Genomic DNA, 20,554 nt, shown 5'->3' with positions numbered 1-20,554 from the left:
AACAGCTGCGGCTGCTCACGTGTTTGGGAAGGAAATCCCTGACAGGAAGATGGGGCGGAAACCGGACAGCGAAGGGCTCAGGGCCCTGAGGTCTCTGTCTTGACTCTTCTAGAAAAGCAATCGAATCACGAATCACTTTTATTTCAGTTCCTGTGTGTATTCAGTCTGGAGAATAGACCGAGGATGAGGTGAGCTATAGACCATAGGTCCTCAAGGTCTGTGCTCCCCACCCCTGTCCTGCCACCCCCACGGCCCCGTCCCAGGCACCCCTACACGGTGCTCTGAAAGAGTGTGGGCCCTGGGCATGGAACATGATCCCAGTCTGGGCCAGTTCTAACTTGGTGTAGAAACCTTGTCCAAATTATTTTGCTTCTCTCTCCATAGCTCACATCAGGTGAGCTAACGTGAAGTGTCTACCACAATGCCTTGTGATTATTTTAGGTCTACTCCAGTAATCCAGGAGATTTCTTTATTTTAAGGTCAGCTAATTAACAGCCTTAACTGTGTCTGCACCCTAAACTTTCCTTTACCATTTAATACATAGGTTCCGGGAATTAAGATGGGGACATTGTTGGGGCCATTATCCTACCCACCACACCATCCTTAATTCAAGTCCTTGGAGCTTCTCATCTAGAGCACTGCAATGACATCTCATGGGCTCCATGCCTCCAGTGACCCTGCACTGCAATCCTTTAGATTCCTATCCTGTTAAAGCAGAATTAACTAGTGTGTGATACAGTGCCTGAGAAATGGTAAGTGATTACCATTTTTTAAATTTATTTTTGAGAGAGAGAGAGGGAGCGTGTGCTAGTGAGCACAGAAGCAGGAGAGGGGCAGAGAGGGAGAGAGAGAGAATCCCAAGCAGGCTCTATGTTGTAAGCACAGAACCTGACATGGGGCTTGATCTCACCAACTGTGAGATCATGACCCGAGCTGAAATCAAGAGTCAGATGCTTAACTGACCAGCCATCCAGGCATCCCCAAACGTTTTAATGCCAAATGTAGTTAAAATTAAGTGCATACTCTATGCCAGTCACACTTAAAAATACTTTGAATTTTTAACTAATTTAATCTTCATGTCAACTAAGTAAGGTATTAGTGCCATGTCTGTTTTATAGATGAGACAACTGAGGCACAGAGAGGCCATCACATGCTCAGTCTTATCGAGATTGTGTGGCAGAGCAAGAATTTAAGACCAGGTGGCCTAAGTATAGAGCCCTATGCTCCTAACTACCTCACTACTTTGAGTAAATGAATAATTTAGTCCTCAAAGACCTTTCATAGCCACTGCCTGGTGGGGGGTGAGGGGGGCGCAGGATATTATTATATAAATAATATGGATGGCAACTAGACTCAGGTAACAATGGTTTGAACTTTTATGCCACTACTGTGTGACCCTATAAAGTTGCTTAGGATTAAGCAACTTCGGTTTTAAGAAGATTAAGAAACTTCACTCTTCACTTCAGTTTCTTCAATTAGAAAATAGGAATAAAATCATCTACTTCAGCTACTGCCTATTGTGAGAATTACATGAAGTAACAGAGAAGTGCTTCACCCAAGGCTCAGGACACAGCGGGTACCATGTAAATGTTAACCCCTCCCTCCCTGCAACTGGATACAAGTGATAGGTCACACTCTAAGGCTAACTGTAGTTGAGTGATTGGATTTTCCAGCCACTCTGTCCTAACACCACTCTACTACCCTCTACCCCATTCTTTTCCTTTTAGAATTCAACCAACCTCAACTGGTTGCTCCTCCTGGACTGTGACCTGAACTTTTCTCGTGGGGACCTTCGCTGAAGCTGATCTTTTCATCAACAATGTCTGTCCCTTCTTGGGGCACCTGGGTGTCTCAGTCAGTTAAGCACTAGACTTCGGCTCAGGTCATGACCTCACGGTTCGTGGGTTCGAGCCCCGTGTCGGGCTCTGTGCTGACAGCTAACGCCTGGAGCCTGCTTCGGAGTCTGTGTCTCCCACATTCTCTCTGCCCTTTCTTGGTCCACACTCTTGTCTCTCTCTCTCAAAAACAAACATTTAAAAATTCTTTTAAAAAATGTCTGTCCCATGGGGCACCTGGGTGGCGCAGTCGGTTAAACGTCCGACTTCAGCCAGGTCACGATCTCGCGGTCCGTGAGTTCGAGCCCCGCGTTGGGCTCTGGGCTGATGGCTCAGAGCCTGGAGCCTGTTTCCGGTTCTGTGTCTCCCTCTCTCTCTGCCCCTCCCCTGTTCATGCTCTGTCTCTCTCTGTCCCCAAAAAAAAAAAAAAAAAAAAAAATGTCTGTCCCTTATCTTATCTACTGATCTATGTTCTTTATGGACATTTTCCCAATTCCTCCTCTGGCCACCTCCTGTATTTTATCTGCACTTTTATTCTACCATAGCCACACTCATGATTACATCGAGTTTCCTGCCCACACCCATTTCCTCCTTTGTTCAGAAGGTCCTTATTTTCATCATCTTTACGAGCCTATGACTAACATATATTGGAGGTCGGAAAGGAAAGATTTGTGACAATGAATTAAATGTGGCACAAAGACCCAGTGAAGAAAGCAAACAGGGACACAGACATTCCACGTAAAGCAGAAGGTCATACAGGCCCCGTGAGAAGTTCTGTGGAATGGCTGGGGCAGAAGGACGGAGGATGAGGTTGAAAGAAAGACTTCACAGAGGAGGTGTCTGTGCATGTACATCATGGGGAGAGGCTTGTGGGACAGAATCTGAACAGGCTTACAAATATTGCCTGAGTGCCACAGATGCGTCTATCACTGAATTATCTCACTTTGCGTATTTGTGCTGGGCTCCAGGACTTATTTTTGTAGTGAACAGTAGGATTTTCCCTTCCTCAGCACTCAGTAAGCTGGAGCATTTAGGCAGGAGAGAATTTCGGTTTGGGTTCTTAGGCTGTTCGGTAATGGGGCAAGAGTGGACACAAGTAGCAGCTTTCTTTGTAGAGAGAAGATAATGGAAAAACCTCCATGCTTCGGGAAGGCATTCAGTGAATGAGAGAGAGAGGAACGCACCAACTTGGAGCAGGAAAGTGACAGGTGATCTTCATTTTGTTAATTTCAGAATTTAGCGGAAACAGCGGGTTGGTCTCTTCTGGAGGAGTAACTCAGTGGCAACACATTTATATTCAAGAAACCTTGCTTAAACTGTCATGTGTGAGAAGCCCTGGCTCAAAACAGGCAAAAGATTTTCTTGGGAATTTGCTGGATTAGGATATGCCAGAGAAATGTGACTTAGTATGGCAGGCTGCTACTGTTGGGTCTTTTTTACTTCTTCATTATCATATGATCTTTTAATAAAGATTGTAACAGCTTTCATCAACAATATGGCTTAGAGTTAGTTTAAGCAGATCCTTGGAACTCTGAGCCAGCTAGCAGGATTCTCATGAAGCTCAGGACCCTGTTGATTCCTCTTTTCTAGAAAAAGTGAGGTTTCCCTGCAGGTCAGTTGGCCAACACCAACTGCTCATAGAGGAGGAAGTGTACCACCTACCCTGAACCCTCCGAGTGCAGAACTTTGGCTTGGTCAACTTGGGCATGTTAGAATTCTGACTTCTGTTGGGTCACAAGCATGAGTTACCTCACAGGTGCAGTAAGCCAGATAAAAAGATGATGGCTTTAGAAAGCCATCGGGTATGCCATAGCTATGTCGGAGGCTTCACGGGACAATGGAAAGAGCACAGAACCAGAGCCAGAAAACGTGAAGCAAGCCACGGCTTTACTCAGCTCAGTTACCTTGTGCCAGTGACATTCAGTCACCTGGAAAGTTTTCTGGAACCAGGGAGTGGTGGCAAGACTAAATGAATGAACAAGTATCCCTTCATTCTTCAGAGTCCTTTTTTCATCAACTACACAATAGAAGAGTGAAAAAAAAAACCCACCAGTAATAAACTAATAACATGTGAAGTACTTGAGGAATTGTCAATTCCCTATCCCATGTTATTCTCTGTAATTTCAGGATTTTATCAAATTTAAGGGTAAGAACAGTGATGTAATAACGTAATAACGTGGACAAAGTTACTAATACCGGAAAGTATTTTGACCCTTTATCGCGCTATGTATTCAGAAACACTGTCTCCAATTTCAGTGGTGTGGCAGTTAAACCATTCCAAGATTTTCTCCTCATATGTCAGGCCTGTGTGAGAGGCTTTATGTCTCTGGAACATTTGGAAGAGGACCCACATGGTGACAACTAGGCACGCTTGGCCACCTTCATATCTATTTCTCGAAATCCAGGATAGGACACTTAGGACACAATATGCGAGCCCCTCACAACTCTCCTTCTGGAAGGGAAGCAGCATGAGGAGAAGACGTGAACTCTCACACTGGAGCGACCTTGTTTGCACATTCTATCAGAACAGGCAGAATATGGTCTTCCAGACTGAGTCCCGAGGTAGCAATCTGTGGAGCCTGGACACCATTCTTAGAGTTAGGGAGACTTCACACAGCCAAGTGATTTCATCTGACTGACTCCACTTACCTCACATGAAATGGTCACCTCGTGGGACCCCTAGTGGTGACACATTATATTAGGAGCATCAGCTTCCAAAATAGACTCACAGCAGGTAATATGGGTCAGCTCAGCCTATTTTTAGTTCTGCTTTGGCAGTAACCACAAAGGGAATCTAAACTCACTTTTGTGCTTTTAGAATCCTGCTGGCATGCCCTTATCAAAGTTCCACCCATAGAAATATGGTGATGGAGAGCACTGATTAAGGGTTGGCAGTATGACTGCTTCCAAGTATCCTATACTCTTTTCCAGAGGTTTTAACACTTGTGCTGAAAAAATGGTGAGGATTCTTTCCCTTCAGAGATATTCTGACAAAGATGAAAGGTCAATAGAAAGGGCAATAAGATGTATGAACCCCAAAGTAGAGTTCTCAGACAAACCAATCATAGCTTGACAGTCTATTGCTCTAGTCTATGATTTGAAAGCATGTTTTAAAATGGTTAAGAATAGGGATGCCTGGGGGCGCCTGGGTGGCGCAGTCGGTTAAGCGTCCGACTTCAGCCAGGTCACGATCTCGCGGTCCGGGAGTTCGAGCCCCGCGTCAGGCTCTGGGCTGATGGCTCAGAGCCTGGAGCCTGTTTCCGATTCTGTGTCTCCCTCTCTCTCTGCCCCTCCCCTGTTCATGCTCTGTCTCTCTCTGTCCCAAAAATAAATAAACGTTGAAAAAAAAAATTAAAAAAAAAAAAAAAAGAATAGGGATGCCTGGGTGGCTCAGTCGGTTAAGCATCCAACTCTTGATTTTGGCTCAGGTCATGATCTCATGGTTCATGAGTTTGAGCCCTGGATTGGGCTCTACACTGACAGCACAGAGCCTGCTTGGAATTTTCTCTCTGCCCCTCCCCTGTGCTCTCTGTCCCCTTCAAAATAAATAAATAAACTTAAAATGGATAGGAATAGGAACAAGATAAAAGGCAATTATGTTAAACCTCAGAAGTTCCTTCTTCTTTTTTTAAAAAAATTTTTTTTTTCAACGTTTATTTATTTTTGGGACAGAGAGAGACAGAGCATGAACAGGGGAGGGGCAGACAGAGAGGGAGACACAGAATCGGAAACAGGCTCCAGGCTCTGAGCCATCAGCCCAGAGCCTGACGCGGGGCTCGAACTCACGCACCGCGAGATCGTGACCTGGCTGAAGTCGGACACTTAACCGACTGCGCCACCCAGGCGCCCCAGAAGTTCCTTCTTCTTTAGACAAATGAAATATTTGCAGAATTTTGGACAGAAGAGCATATTGATTATATATAATACACAGTCTTCTTCTTAAAACGTTAATGGTTTATGGACAGTACACTTCCCTACAGAACAAATTATAATCTTGTTTCAACATGAGTCACAGCGGTAGGAGTCACATCTACTATAATGCTTAGAGAAATGAATTTGGACAAGGTTTGGGATTGTTGAAAAATGGAAGGTCAAAGTCCTCTAGGATGCTACATTATGAAAATCATTGCCAAAACCCCAAAAACGACCCCCAAAGCCCACATCCTATTTCCTTTACTCCCCTCATATTATTATTTTTCCTCACTGGGGCAATTTGCAATTCTAAGGAAACATTGCAAATGATTGAAACAACAATGATTGAAGGACGGAGACCATGGAAACCTAAAAGAAAGAAGAACAGAAATCTGTTTATAGGCATTTTTAACCAGACAGACAAGAGCAGAGCCAAAGTAACAGATCCCTCAGGTTTCAAAAGGCTCTGAAAGTAAGGTCTTTAAATTAGAAAAGCATAGCTCCAAATACACAGTAACCACCACCAATTATAAAAGAATGCCCACATGCCTCCTTTGAAGCTTAGACAGTCCACCTCTTACACAGCATTTGTCAGAAGGCCAATTCTCTTCATTATGTCAAAGAAGAGCACTGTGTCAGGAGGACTGAAAGGCATGGTCACTTACTAGGGCATCTCTCTTCCTCCTCTGTTGGCTGTTCCTTCGCAGGCTTGGGAGGGCCTTTGATTTTATACACCAAGGCACGGAGTTTCCCAGCCCAGGATGTGTCTTCCTCCTCCTCTTCTTCCTCCTCCAGGGGAACACCTAGCAAGTCACAGAACAGAGTGAAAATCTTGAACAGTACATAAAAATAACCACCGTAAGATTGAAAGAACATAAATCTCTGCTTCCTACCCTTCTGGAACTTTCTCAAGATGCTATAGGCAGCCTCCCATAATTATTTACCTACAGGATGTCTTTTTGGAAAGTATTTTAAAAAGATAATTCCTTACATACAAAAACACCAAGTAATTTCAAACCCTAAAATCAACTCTTTTTTTTTTTTTAAGTTTATTTATTTATTTTGAGAGAGAGAGAGAGAGGGAACAAGTTGGCTCTGTGCTGTCAGCACGGAGACTGATGCAGGGCTTAATCCCATGAACCATGAGTTTATGACCTGAGTCAAAACCAAGAGTTAGCTGGATGCTTTAATTGACTGAGCTACCCAGGTGCCCCTAAATTTAACTTATTCTAACCTGTACCCTAAAAGGGCTCTAAAGCATCTAGAAAGAGTTAACATTGAGTCATTTCCTATGCAAATACCACTTATTTTCCATATATTAGTCAATCCATCCATGTACAAGCAGCACAAATGCTGAGAACAATTTAAAATCAGCAGTTACGTATCAAAGGAGGGACTGCAGGCTTACAATTGTTTTTTAAAATTGTTATGTATTAAAGTAGGGACTGTGGTTTAGAATTGTTAAGGGCATACGTTATCATATTTATATCACTGCAAAAGATAAGAAGCAAAGGAGATCAGAATCTTGGTTCACCTGGGAGCAGAGTCCAACCATCTAAGTAAAGTGGGTGAAGTTTACACAAGTTAACAGTTATTTTCCTTCTTCAGAGACCCTGTTCACTCTCTTCTATTTCAACAAAATTTCTTCTTGGTAGAAGGAGTTTCCACCATATATGGATATGGCATATATGCCAGAATTATTTTCTGTATCTTCTCTGACCCCAGTAGTCCAGGCAGAATCATTTCTTGAGCAGTTAGAATTGTACAGTTAACCCTCGAACAATGCAGGGGTTAGGGGCACCATTCACCCACACAATAGAAAATCCACATATAACTCTGACCCTCTACAACTTAACTATGAATAGCATACTCCTGATGGGAAGCCTTACTGATAACATAAACAGTCAACTAACACGCATTTTTAAATGTGATATGTGTCATATACTGTATTCTTATAATAAATTAAACCAGAGAAAGAAAATATTATTAAGAAAATCATAAGGAAGAGAAAATACACTTCGAGTACTGCACTCTATGGAAACAAAATCCCTCATTACAAATGGACTCACATAGCTCAAACCCCTATTACTCAACAATCAAAAAGAATGAAATCTTGCCATTTGCAACAATGCGGATGGAACTAGAGGGCATTATGCTAAGCAAAATTAGTCAGAGGAAGACAAACATCATATGACTTCACTCACATGTGGAATTTAAGATACAAAACAGATGAACATAAGGGAAGGGAAGCAAAAATAATATTAAAAAAGGGTCAACTGCACTTTTAAATACAAAACTGTCTTCCCAACCCCCACTAGCTTCTAATGAAGGAATCGGGAACAGACTTGTCTTTGATAAAGCTTTCATCTCAAAAGCTCACCACAGTGAATGAGAAGGTCCTCATGGAAGTCATATAGCTCCTCTCGGATCTCTTCTGGGCAGGGGCAATTCTCTCCCAGTTGAAAGTTAAGAAGCATGTTGATCTTTGAGGGACAAAGAAGAATGGGTAAGTGGTTCTCGGTGTTGGCCAAAGAACTCAGATCCTGCCTTAGACACCTAACATTCTTTGCAAATTTTATCTACCTCAAACTTTTTTGTAAAGATGACCATACTTAAACGTAGCTTTCACCTTTTCTCTGATTATAATGGTAATTTATTAACTGCACAAAATTTGGAAATACCTAAAGAAAACTTACTGTGATCCCACTACCCAAAGATAACCATATTTAATGATACTTAGTTCATAACTTCCAGGCTTTATGTATATAGATTGAGAGCATGCATACTCTAGATAAACATTTCTGAGGTCAGATTTCCCACTTAACAATTTATCTTCAGCATTTTTTTTTTATTGATTGTTAACAGGTACACTGCATTTCATCATAAGATGAATAGCAATTGGTGTAAAATTAATGACCTGTTAAGAAATATTTAAATTGTTTCCATTTTTTTGTTTTTATAAATAAATAAATAAATAAATAAATAAAGTTTGTTGGAATTTCCTTTTAACTAATTTTTGTTCACATCTCTGATCTTTTTTTTAAGGATAAACTCCTAGAGGCAACATGACTGGATCAAAAGGTTTGCACATTTTAATGGCTTTCGATAGGAATTGCCAAATCACCCTCCAGAAGGCTTACAACAATTTGCATTTTAACCAAATTTATTCAAGAGTGTGTATTACTTTGCCATCTCCATTACAGTAATGAGAGTTAACACATTTTCAAATATTTTCCAATTTAATGGGTAAAAAATGTCACATCCCTGTTGCTTTAATTTGCATTTAATTGGTGAGGTTGAATTTTGTTTTTCCACACATAAGAACCATTTTCATTTCAGTATTTTATAAATTTCCCATTCATGTTCTTTCTCCCTTTTTCTTTTGGGTAATTTTCTTTTTAAAAATTAATCAGGAGGCGCCTGGGTGGCTTAGTCCGGTAAGCCGCTGACTTTGGCTCAGATCATGATCTCACGGTTTGTGAGTTTGAGCCCAGCGTCAGGCTCTGTGCTGACAGCTCAGATCCTGGAGCCTGCTTCAGATTCTGTATCTTCCTCTCTCTCTGCCCCTCCCGTGCTCACACTCTATCACTGTCCCTCAAAACTGAATAAACATTAAAAAAATTAATCAGTATTTTGCACATCCCTAGACTATTAACTCTTTGTAACATGTTCTCTAAATATATTTCCCAGGTTTTAGTGAGCTTTTAACTTTACCTACAAAAAAAATTTTTTTTTTTTGACATGCAGGTTTTAACAGGTAGTTAAACACTCATCTTTTTTCCTTTAGTTTTGTCTCAGGGAGTCTTAACTGTTTTAATGCCATAGACCACTCTGACAGTCTGTTAAAACCCACCCGATTACTGCTTAAATTAGTATTTTGAATACGTAACATAAAATATAGAAAATTACATACAGAAACCATTATTGAAATTTAGTTATCAAAAACCATAAAAAAGAAATCTGTGATATAGTAACATGTACTTGTTTATTAACCTATTGGACAAAAAGATCTAGTGGCAGTCTCATATCCACTGTGATCTTGAAGTAGTGATGAAGTAAATGATATTTCAAGGTATGATACTCATTGTGACACAGTATGAGAAAATGTGCTATTTCTGTTGTTGCTGGCAAAGTCAGCATTAGTATGTGCTCGGCAGCATTAACAATTCAAAGAAATGCTATCAGAGATTAATGAAAAGTTGGTAAGCATGTGGTCATTCATTTCCTGGTCAGATTCCAGGGTGTCTCAATTCTTTCCAAAGACCCACCACCCCAAGGCAGTGAATACTGGGAGGGACTGAAACAATAACTAGGGGTGATGTTCTCCACTTTGCTCGCCTCAGGCAGCGTAACCTGAACACCAGGCAAAGATACTTTCTCCTTCTGTTTAGAATTTCTACATTAAAAAACGTCACCATCTCTTTTATTGTGTTTAATGTTGGTAGGAAGACGCTTATTTAAAGCTTCCACTGCAAACAGTTTTTTTGGAAGTTGGTGGAAGTGTTGCCTGTAATAAAATAATATCCATAAAATAGGTTAGGAAAGTAATTTTTGTGGTTGTTCCCCAATGTTAAATTATGGTAGTTACATCAACATAGATTGATAGGTTGTTTATGAAATAAAAACAAGATCTGAGGATCTAGTTTCAGAGTCAGAAAATTGAATTCTTTGCTGAAAGATCTTGCTGTAGGTGGAATACTTGGGAAGCGGTGGCCCACCAGCCGGCAGGTCAGAAAACCAAAAGAGGAATGGGGCACCTAGGTGGCTCAGTCAGTTTAGTGTCTGACTTTGGCTCAGGTCATGATCTCACTGTTCTGAGTTCGAGCCCCACATTGGGCTCTGTGCATACAGGTCAGACCCTGGAGCCTGCTTCAGATTTTGGATCTCCCTCTCTCTCTGCCCCTCCTCTGCTCGCACTCTCTCTCTCAAAAATAAATAAACATTAAAAAAAAAAACAGTGGAGTGAGCTGAACTTTCTGCTACACAGGGCATACCCTTTAATGATGCCTTTTCTACCTACCTACTACTTGCCTGTTTATCTTTTAAGTTTACTCATTTTGAGAGAGAGGCAAGGAGGGGCAGAAGGGGAGAGGGAGGAGGGGAGAGAGAGAGGGAGGGAGAGAGAGACAGAGAGAGACACACAGAGACTCCCAAGCCCAAGCAGGTTCCATACTGTCAGTGCAAAGCCCAATGTGGGGCTCAAACTCAGGAACCACGAGACCATGACCTGAGGAAAAATCAAGAGTTGGTAGCCTAACCAACTGAGCTACCCAGGTACCCCAATGATGCCCTTTTTAAAGTCAAAGGCTTACTGACTGTGCCTGGCTAATATGTCAATGACCACTGGACTAATCTTAGTTTTACCTACTTTTGTACTTGGTTACATCCCCCAAGTATATGTTTTTTTCATCTCTCTGATCCTATATAGATACAAGGCTGAAAACCTTTACTTTCTCCTCAAAGGTTACAGAAGGATGAGATAATTGTATCATTGTTTTAAAATTCTAATTCTTATACACCCAATTTTCCACATGATTTTGTATTGCTATCCCCTGAAATTGATCTGAATCCTCCTTTGTCCATACTCAATTTGGAATTATTTAGAGAGCTCTATTGGTTGGTTCCTTCTAGAAATGAACATTCTGTGAGGGGTGGTAGGTGGGACAGCTGAATTTGATAGGAATTAGTGTCTTTTCTTTCATTTCATTCCTAGACCGACATCATCAGTATTACCTGGAAACTTGCTAAAAGTAATAATTACTGGGCCTCACACTACAGCTACTGAATTAGAAGCCCCGGATCACCAGTCTGTTTTATTAAGCCTTTCCGGTGATTCTGATATCCGCTCAAGAATCATTTAGTCTAACACATTAGAGAAGAATTTCTCAAGTTCCATCTGAAACCAGTCTGAAATGATTGCCCAGGGGAGTACTGAGAGGGCTAAAGGAGGAAGTGATAGCAGGCCCTGGGGACAGCAGAAGAGAAGGTAAGGAGGTAGCAGGTGAGGTGGGAGCCAGCATGGCCTTTCCAGGAGCCAGGATAGGATCAGTAGCTGTGTCCATGGGACAGTGTTAGATAGACAGTGCAGGTCTAGTGGGTTAAGCAGATGTCTCAGAAAACATACATAAACTCTACTCAGTGGGTCACTGGCAGAAGGCAAAAGAACCTTCCAACACTGAAACTAATGATTCCACTTACAGAATGTTTACCATATGACAGTATCCCACTAAGCAATCTAAAAAATGATCTCCTGGGTCCTCCATAGAAGGGAGGGAGGGACATACAAACATCCTCATTTTGCAGCTGAAAAAAGGGAGACACAGAAAGGCAATTGCCTAAGGCCACACAGCGACAGAAGGGGGAGCCAGAAAAGGAGCCATGCATCACATTGTTCTTCCTGCCCAATATTCACAAATAGGAGTCAGCATCTGCCCAATGAATTGGGAAATGTTTGCACAGGTTGCCAGTCCAAAAGCAGCCTGACAACATTTGGAAAGCCTTTAAGAGTAATCCAGGCTCACTGCGCTTCCCTCAGTACGGTATGAATTACCTCCTCCCATCAATTCAAAGGGCCTTCTCAGTGTGCCTCCAGCAAAGCGATGATAAACTTTGCCTAGTCTTTACAAGGCCAGCATCATTCAAGTGAATCTTTTAAAAGCCAAGATATGTGGTTCACTTTTAAGTCAATATAAATATCTATGTTCTACCAAATAGGTTAGGAAAGTAATTGGACCAAGTTGTACCATTAATATCAAATGGTGGTAATTATACCTGACAACAGTTTATGGATAGACTGCTTATTAAATATACAGAAGATGCAAAGATCTGGTTTCAGAGACAGAAAGCAAATTTCTTCACTGAAAGATCGTCTGTTTTGAACACTTAGGGAGCTGTGGCCAAGCTGCCTGCAGGATGTACATGGGAACAGGGGGACAAATGCCAACTATGTTCTGCAAGGTGTCCCACCCCTATCTGCCAGTTACTCATCGGGATTTTGAGTCTTTTCAAAGCAGTCTTCCCATACGGGCAAGGCTGACTGCAAGGTGGGGGTACTGTACAAAAATGAAGACAATCCCTCACAGAAGGGACCTCACTTGCCCAGTCCTGTTTTCCTTGCTTCTGGGGGCTGGGAGGCTTTGTGAGGGTCTTGGTCACAGGGTAAGGGGCTTCGGGCACTTAGCCGAGGAAGCCTGTGCACCTGCTCTTGTAAGTCAGGAAACGTCGACCATGCTCTCTTGATCTCTAATACAAAGGAGTGACTTCTGCAAGGACTGGACAGACATTCTTCTAATGGTGGATCCTTGCTGGTGTGGAAGCTGGATCTTGACAGTGATCTGGTCTTTGACTCAGTGACAGGGCACCGGTAGGAGCAAGCAAGGGAGGAGAGGAAGCCCCGCCCCGTGTGCACTTCTGGGTGGGTTATTTTCCCATCTAAGATGATTGGCAGATACTCCTCGCTGCCATTAGCATCAGACCAGGCCTGTCCCCTGGCACTGTGCTGGGTCACTGACTGGCCCACACCTCTCACGGGCGCCCCAGGCACATAAAGGTTTCACGCGCCCTGCTCTGTAAGGTTCAAGTTCACCCCACTGGCATGGAGGCTCAGGAAGAGTTTCTCACCTGCTCCTGGGGGGGTGAGCGGAACTCCCTGGTTTTCCGGGCAGTCAGGGCTGCAGACATGTTCAAGGCCTGCATGAGCTCGTTGTAGCGGAACTTCTGATTTGCCTGGAGCTTAGAGACATAAATGTCGCCAAATGCCACAATGGCCTCCACTCGATGCTGCAGCTCACAGTCACAGAGATAGCTGAGGAGCTCACACATCTGCAACCAAAGCGTATATTTATGCTCATTTAACAACACTTCATAGACATTGGTGAAGCAGCTAGCATCCCCTTTTTACAGAGGCTAACACTAAGACTTAGGCGCTCTAAGTGACTTGCCCAATGTCACACAGTGACCACAGAGCCATTACTTGGATCCAAGTCAGTTTGAACCCAGCCACCAGCCCTTTATCCTAAGGACAGGAGAACAACAGGAAAACAAGCTCACCAAAGACAGAATGAACCTGCCCGTGGAGAATGAGAACGGCGTTCCTAAGAGAATTCTTCCCTGGCTCTAAGCTCCCCATGGAAACCAGCACTCAACTGCACGGGAGAGCTCTGGCTCCTTCCTGACATCTTCTGGCTCCAGATGATGGGAACCAGAGACTTCTGTTCCCCTCTCTTTCTTTCTTGTTTGTTTGTTGGCACTGCTTTGTCTGCCACCAGTTCTTTCGGACTGTTACTAGTCCTGATCTTATCGCTACTTGCACTTTCACTAATAAGAAAAACAGCAGCCAGAACTTATTGAGCTCTAATCACCTGACTCTGTGTTAGGCACTTGCCAGACCTGCTCCTTCAAACCTCAGTGTGTTCCCGATACTTTTATTCAGGCGTAAGTTCTATGAACCCATCTCCACATAACCCCTTGCATGACTAACAGACACTCTCCAGTCCGTCTGGGCAGAGACAATAATGTCCCTGGTGTGCTCTTACCTAGCAGGCTAGTCTCTGGCATATCTGCAGGTGACCTAGGACCCAGAGCACATGCCCGTCACACTTGTGATTACAGTTATCACATCTGATTAGAAGCCGTATGTGCCAATGAAATAGGAAAACTAAATTGAAAGACTAGGGAACATCCGCAAAAGGCAAGTTGTTTTTTAAAAAAAAATACTCAAAGTTGGGTGTGAGTTAGACAACTACAAAAAATTGGGGGAAAATCATTAAAATCTACAAGTGTTCTGCACTCAGGTTGCTTTCCAATAACCTCTAAATCCACAGTCTATCTTCAAGATACCCCCAAAACTGGCCATCAGGCACATCACACTGTATGTGACAGGTGTCATTTATGCAAAAGAAAGGACTCTACATGCCAGGCAGGGACTCACATGGAAGAGAAAGTCTCAGCTCCACGTCCGAAGAGCACATTTATGTTTTAATAAAAATGTTTAAGGTATCTGTGTAAAATTTGTTACGTATCTCCTCTACATACAACATTTTGATGAACTGACACCTACCAATCCCACCACATTAGGTAAGAGAGCTTCATTTGGAGATTATTGTAACACGGTTTATGATAAAATATATTTCATACCGTATTTTAAAGATAAAAGTGAATATTACGTTTTATTCAATTATCATCCACATTTTACATATTGTGAAGCCAAGGCTTTGGGAGGCTACTGACTTGGCAAGCCTGTAGAGCTGCTACGTGGTCCAGGGATGCCCGAGCCAGGCTGACTTTGTGGAACAGACTGTACTGCTCTGTCCACTTTCATTTCTCTTTTCTCAGTGCCCAGAAGACAACAGTTATCATCTTCAGCGTATCGCTGCTGCCAGCTTCCCTCTGGTAAGACTATGTCTTAGGAAACGTTGCGGCTTCCTAGGTGATGCCAAGGGGGCAGCTCGAAGCAAGCATGCCTCTTCTCCTCAGCTCAGACGGCAGTTTGTTTGCATGCCAGGACAGCACGTCTACACAGGCTTGGTGATCAGTACATGGCAACAAATAAGCTCAAGTGATGAGCATGGCCACCGTATGAACCAGTGTGGTCTTTTCCACAGCCAAAGGCTCTTCCTCTCCTTTCCCGACAGGGGCTCACAGAGAAGCCATTTAGTCCCAAAGGGTAAGAGGTAAGATGAGGGCCAATCCATCACTAGTTCCGTAAAAACAATTCTAAGGCACGTGCCTTATTCATAAGGGTTAGCACTTTTCTCTTGACTTTGGGAGTACATTTCATGCCAGAGAAAATCATGAGCAGTGAATGTTCTCTATCCGTATTTCCACTACACTCCAGGTTTAGGCCAGCACCCTCAGTCCCAGCCTTAGCTCCCGGCTGCACTGTCACCCTCCCCCCGCACTTTGCAAAGGCAGGATCTTTGCTGCCCTGAGTTACCTGCAGCTTGACGGACTCTGGCAGTCGGGTCTGCAACAAGCCTTTGACTGGAGCCTCCTTGCCGGCCTTTTCTCCGGCCTCCACTGCCTTCTCCTCCACCTGGGTCACTTCCTCCTTCTCTGCTCTGTTCTCCGTCTCCCCACTGTGCTCCCCAAACACAGAGGGATCGATCAGGAGGAGGATCTGCCTGACGTCATCGTCATCAAACACCCCCATGACCAGCAGGGTCCCGATGAGTTTCAGCACAGGCACAAACTGGAACTCTACAGACCCACCGACAGGGTCCCGGATGTGAGCCCCGCTGTGCTGCACTGCCTCCGTCAGCATGCTCAGGGCCTTTGTCTTGAGAATCTCCAAGGGGATCTCAGGGCTCTGCTTCTGGTGCTCCTCACTGGTCACGACAAAGCAAGGGGTGGAGAACCTGAACCCTGGCTTGAGGCACGTTCTCAGGCCCACCCCAGGCAGCCCATGCCTCTTGGACTCATCTGGATACAGGCGGATTTTTCTGGTGGTGCTGGTGATGGGGATGATGTACTCATTCTTCATCATTAGCTTCCTCTCCTTAGCGTTGGCCAGATGGATGCTGATGAGCAGGTCATAGAAACCAGACCGAAGGAGGCCAGGGAGGTACTTGTTGTCAATGGCGTAGAACAGCTGGGAGAGATCCACGTGGCCGCATAGGGCGTAGGCCACGCGGCTGTTTCCCAGGGCGCACACTGCACTGTAGAGTCGCAGCGTGTGGTAATGGAACTGCATCAGGTCCTCCTGCTCACAGAGCTCCAGGACATCCACACACCTGCGGATAGGACAAGCCATCAACCACTCCACGGTTGGAAAAGAATACGCCAGCGCTCAGCAGAGTTCTTCTCTTTGAATCCCCAGGGATTGCACCCAACTCAATGAGGGCAGAGGGCATAGAAGGATGGAGGAGCCTCTGCCCCCTGCCCTCGTACAGGTTATCATTCCTCTCTCAGTTCTGGTCCTTATCCCAGTTCCTGATAATCCTCCCTAACTCAACGAGTCTCAAAAGTCTGAAAGACTTAAAGACATGGATTCCCAAATATGAAAGTGCTCCTTATTAAGGAAAACCCTCCCAAATGGAAAACTGAAAAACATTCAGGTGTGTGACAGAGGTGACTTGGTCCTCTTATTTGTGGGTAGAAGGGGATCCTCTGCTCCCCAGTACAAGAGCCTCAGGCATAGCTGAAGGGGCCACCTGGGTGGCTCAGTTAGTTAAGCGTCTGACTTTGGCTCAGGTCATGATCTCACGGTTCATAAGTTTGAGCCCCTTGCTGGGCTCTGTGCTGACAGTTCAGAGCCTGGAGCCTGGTTTGCATTCTGTGTCTCCCTCTCTCTCTGTCCCACACCCGCTTGTGCTCTGTCTCTGTCTTTCAAGAATGAATAAACATGAAAAAAAATCAGAAAAAAAAATGTAGCCGAAGCCCTCTGTCAATCCACCACCCACACCATCTGTATAATCTCCAAATCTACCATCATCCACAGGGCCTTCCCTCCTCTGAAAACAAACACACCTGCACTCTTGTCCCGAGAGAAAACACTTTCCAATTTGAGTTCAGTTGGCATCATCAATTCACCTTCTCCTTCCTGACTTTAGAAGCCCATTTACAAGTCTGTCTTGCTCCCTCATTTTTGGGGGGGGCTCAGAGCACAGCCTCTGATCCTTGCTTAGATTTTCTGTTTTGTCTTGCTCCTCACCATGGATCTGAGGATCCTTTGCAACTGGCATACTTGGCTGGATTCCTATTTGTTTCCTGCTCCTTCCCTATACCAGCCTGTCTTGCCGCTGTCCATGACCCAGCAGAATACCTAAATGGGAGCTGTGCAGCTATCAAATCCTGCCACCGGCTCCCCCATTACTGTATGTTTTTAGTCCAACAGATCAAGGGGTGATAACAGGCTAGTGATAAAATTTCTTTCTTTCTACATATAGAAACTATGCTAGTGTAGATTCACCTACACAATTCCATTTATTTCTCCCTGCAGTCCTCTGGGCGGTCATGTATTTTATGTATCATGAGGAAACACAGGTAAGTTATAGGAGTCATTTACCCAAGGCCACAAGGCCAGAAAGAGATAGTGCTGGGATTAAACCCAGGCCATAATCCAGGAGTACTTCTTACCAAAAGGAGCCCAGGAGCCCATTCTTGGTTCTCTAGGCAAACTAGGCATGCCTCATTTTCTCCCTTCTTGTCATTAATGACATATATTTCAGGGTCACGTTACACCTTTTAATTAAAGGGATAGAAACACTCCTGACTTCGGACACTCAGAGAGAAGGCCCTGTGGCAGGCATATCGTAGTGGATATTCTGCTGTTTCTAAGTGAATAATGTAAGTGAGGAAGGAAAAGAGACACTGAGGTTTTTGGGAAGAGAGCAGGGCCCCTGGCCAAGGGGGGGATGCTGCTCCTCCCCTTCTCCTGCCCGCCTCCCAGGACTGCCCCCTCCTCTGTGGGTCCCTCCACTACCTGTTCTCCTCAGGGATGTGGAGCGCCATCATCTGCAGGGGCTCCAGGCACTGCACCACCCAGCCATGGCGCTCGCTCACCCGCTCTGTCTCCACCTTCAGGAAGCTGCTGGGCATGCGGCTCCAGAGCACGGGCTGGATGGTTTGGACGTCCAGCCGAGGTGGACACTGCGGAACTGGGTTCTTCTCTTCACTCTTAAATATGGCCGCCGACAAGGGCATCGCATTCTGGGGCAAGGCAGAAAAGGCATTCAAAGGGAAAGACAGGTGCACTACAGAGATGCTCAGTTGCTGGATAATGCAACACGGCCCATGATAACCAATATGGTGAGTATGAACTAAAGAGAGACAAATCAATCCGGAGACCTTTAAGGCTTTGCCAGCCTTAATTAAAACCTTGCATGATGGGTTATATTAACATTAAGTAATTCTTTCAGCACCCAGTACAGGGCCTGGGTGAGAAGGGATTCCCTTGTTTTCTGAGGCTTAGAAAATTTTCCCCTAATGGTCAATGCTGCCTTCTTTTATCATAGCCATTGGATGAGGAGGCTGACCAATACCTTCAGCTTCCCAAGTTCAAACTGAAACAATGAAGTGCTCGTGGGCTGCAGGAAGACTGCTGGAAACACTTTGGTATTGGGCTCCACCTGGAAACCAAAACAAATGGACGTTTGCTCAGAATTATAAAATCGCAGATGGCTAAGTCATTGGGTGCATTCATCAACACCCTCATTCTAACCCTAGCTGAAACAGGACAACTCCCTGGCGGGTCATTCTCTACTCCTCAGAAATTCTGAGACCTGGTGCTTCTGGGAGTGCAGTCACTGCTCTCCACCTTATTCCTGCCCCCCACCAGCCCCCCCCCCACCCCCACCCCCCGCGACTTGGGGCTGAACAATCCCACAGTCTTTCATTTTCTCTCACTGATAACAGTAGCCAAAATCTTCCTCCAGTACTCAGGACAGTCACACGTGGGGAGCTATTAACATACCACCAAGGGTAATGCCTGCTTTTATTCATGGAATGATGTGATTCCTGGCTCGTCATAGAGCAGGGAGACACCTGGCATGCAGGTGGCACCATCATTCGTCACTCCTGCCCTCAGGAAGTCATCACTGAGGGTGGTGCAAGGACTTCAGTGTTATTTCTGAAGGCAAAAAGGACTTTGGGAAGGCAAGCCCAAAGGGCGTCATAGGACAGGGCTTTTCAACCTTGGCACTACTGACCCTTTCGGCTGGGTGGGTAACTCTTTGCTGTAGGGCTGTCCTGTAGGACAGATAGCAGCATGGCCTGCTATCCCACCCAGAAGATGGGCCTGGCCTCCACCCAGAAGATGTCAGTACTACTCTCCACCCCCAGCACAGTCATGACAACTAAAAAAGTCTCTGTTGATTGCCAGATGTCCCATGAGGGAAAAGCATGCCCAGACGAGAACTGCTGTTTTACAGGCGAGGGCTTCCCTGAGATAACATACAGAGGCTGCTTCCAGAACCTATCTCCTTTTCTTAGAACCTCTCCTTTTTCTTGGTTCCTCTGGACTTCTCTGTAACCCCCTTCTCACTCTTTATGACTCTAGAGCTCACCTTAAATAGTGTAGGATTCACTGTCTTCCAGCTGCCACTTAGATGAAGTGTGTGGATTTATTTATGACAGTAGGGGCTCCACTTATCAACTGCCCATGTTGATGAGCTTTTTAAAAAATGTTTATTTGTTGAGAGAGAGAGAGAGAGAGGGAGGGAGAAAGAAAGAATCCCAAGCAGGCTCTACTCTCAGCATGGATCAATCTCACGACTGTGAGATCATGACCTGAGTAGAAATCAAGAGTAGGATGGTCAACCGACTGAGCCACCCAGACACCCCTGATGTAGGACTATTGATGAGACTTGGAGACCACGGAAACAGAAAGGTGACTTTAATTCTATCAACTAAAGTCCTTTGCCTTTAAGTAAATTCAGACATTAGGAAATTCTTGCAATTCTCTTGCAGTTAGGGAATGTTGAGTATCCTGGACACACTCTAAGGTGGCCCCAGGGAGCCACTCTCTCCTACAATCCCCTCCCCAGAACCTCTGTCTTGTTTCTAACAAATAGAATATAGCAAAAGGGTGTGGAGATTGCTACTCCCTTGATTTGGTTACGTTTTGTAAGACTGTGTTTCGGTAGACTGGAGAGAAGGTTCTCTACCTGGCGTTGGAGAAAGAAGCTACCATGGTGTAACAGAACCTGTGAAAGGCTACACGACAGGAGATTTCAGGGGGGTTCATGGGACTAGGAGTGCCCCTGGATGCAGCCATCAAGAAAGGGACCCTGAAACCTACAAACACAAGCACCTAAATTCTGCCAACAAGGATAGGGCATGCCTTGTCGGCACTGAAGATGGAAGAGGCC

General features: G+C 44.6%; 1 protein-coding gene across 1 annotated transcript in view; it reads right to left on the bottom strand.

Moving 5' to 3' along the window:
• Positions 1-20,554, bottom strand: part of RYR3 (ryanodine receptor 3) — a 365,900-nt gene that overhangs the window by 162,740 nt on the left and 182,606 nt on the right. Inside the window, exons 33-38 of the mRNA XM_047075357.1 lie at positions 18,728-18,814; positions 18,169-18,395; positions 15,682-16,477; positions 13,368-13,568; positions 8,128-8,230; positions 6,413-6,550 (exon numbers count right to left, since the gene is read on the bottom strand). Coding sequence (XP_046931313.1) covers positions 6,413-6,550; positions 8,128-8,230; positions 13,368-13,568; positions 15,682-16,477; positions 18,169-18,395; positions 18,728-18,814 — 1,552 coding nt within the window. The remainder of the gene's footprint in view (positions 1-6,412; positions 6,551-8,127; positions 8,231-13,367; positions 13,569-15,681; positions 16,478-18,168; positions 18,396-18,727; positions 18,815-20,554) is intronic.

Source organism: Lynx rufus, unplaced genomic scaffold (genome assembly GCF_022079265.1).
Source record: "Lynx rufus isolate CCGP_SWC_20201006 ecotype Redwood Valley unplaced genomic scaffold, mLynRuf1.p SCAF_13, whole genome shotgun sequence".
Taxonomy (NCBI): domain Eukaryota; kingdom Metazoa; phylum Chordata; class Mammalia; order Carnivora; family Felidae; genus Lynx; species Lynx rufus.
This window is presented reverse-complemented; position numbering and strand designations above follow the sequence as displayed.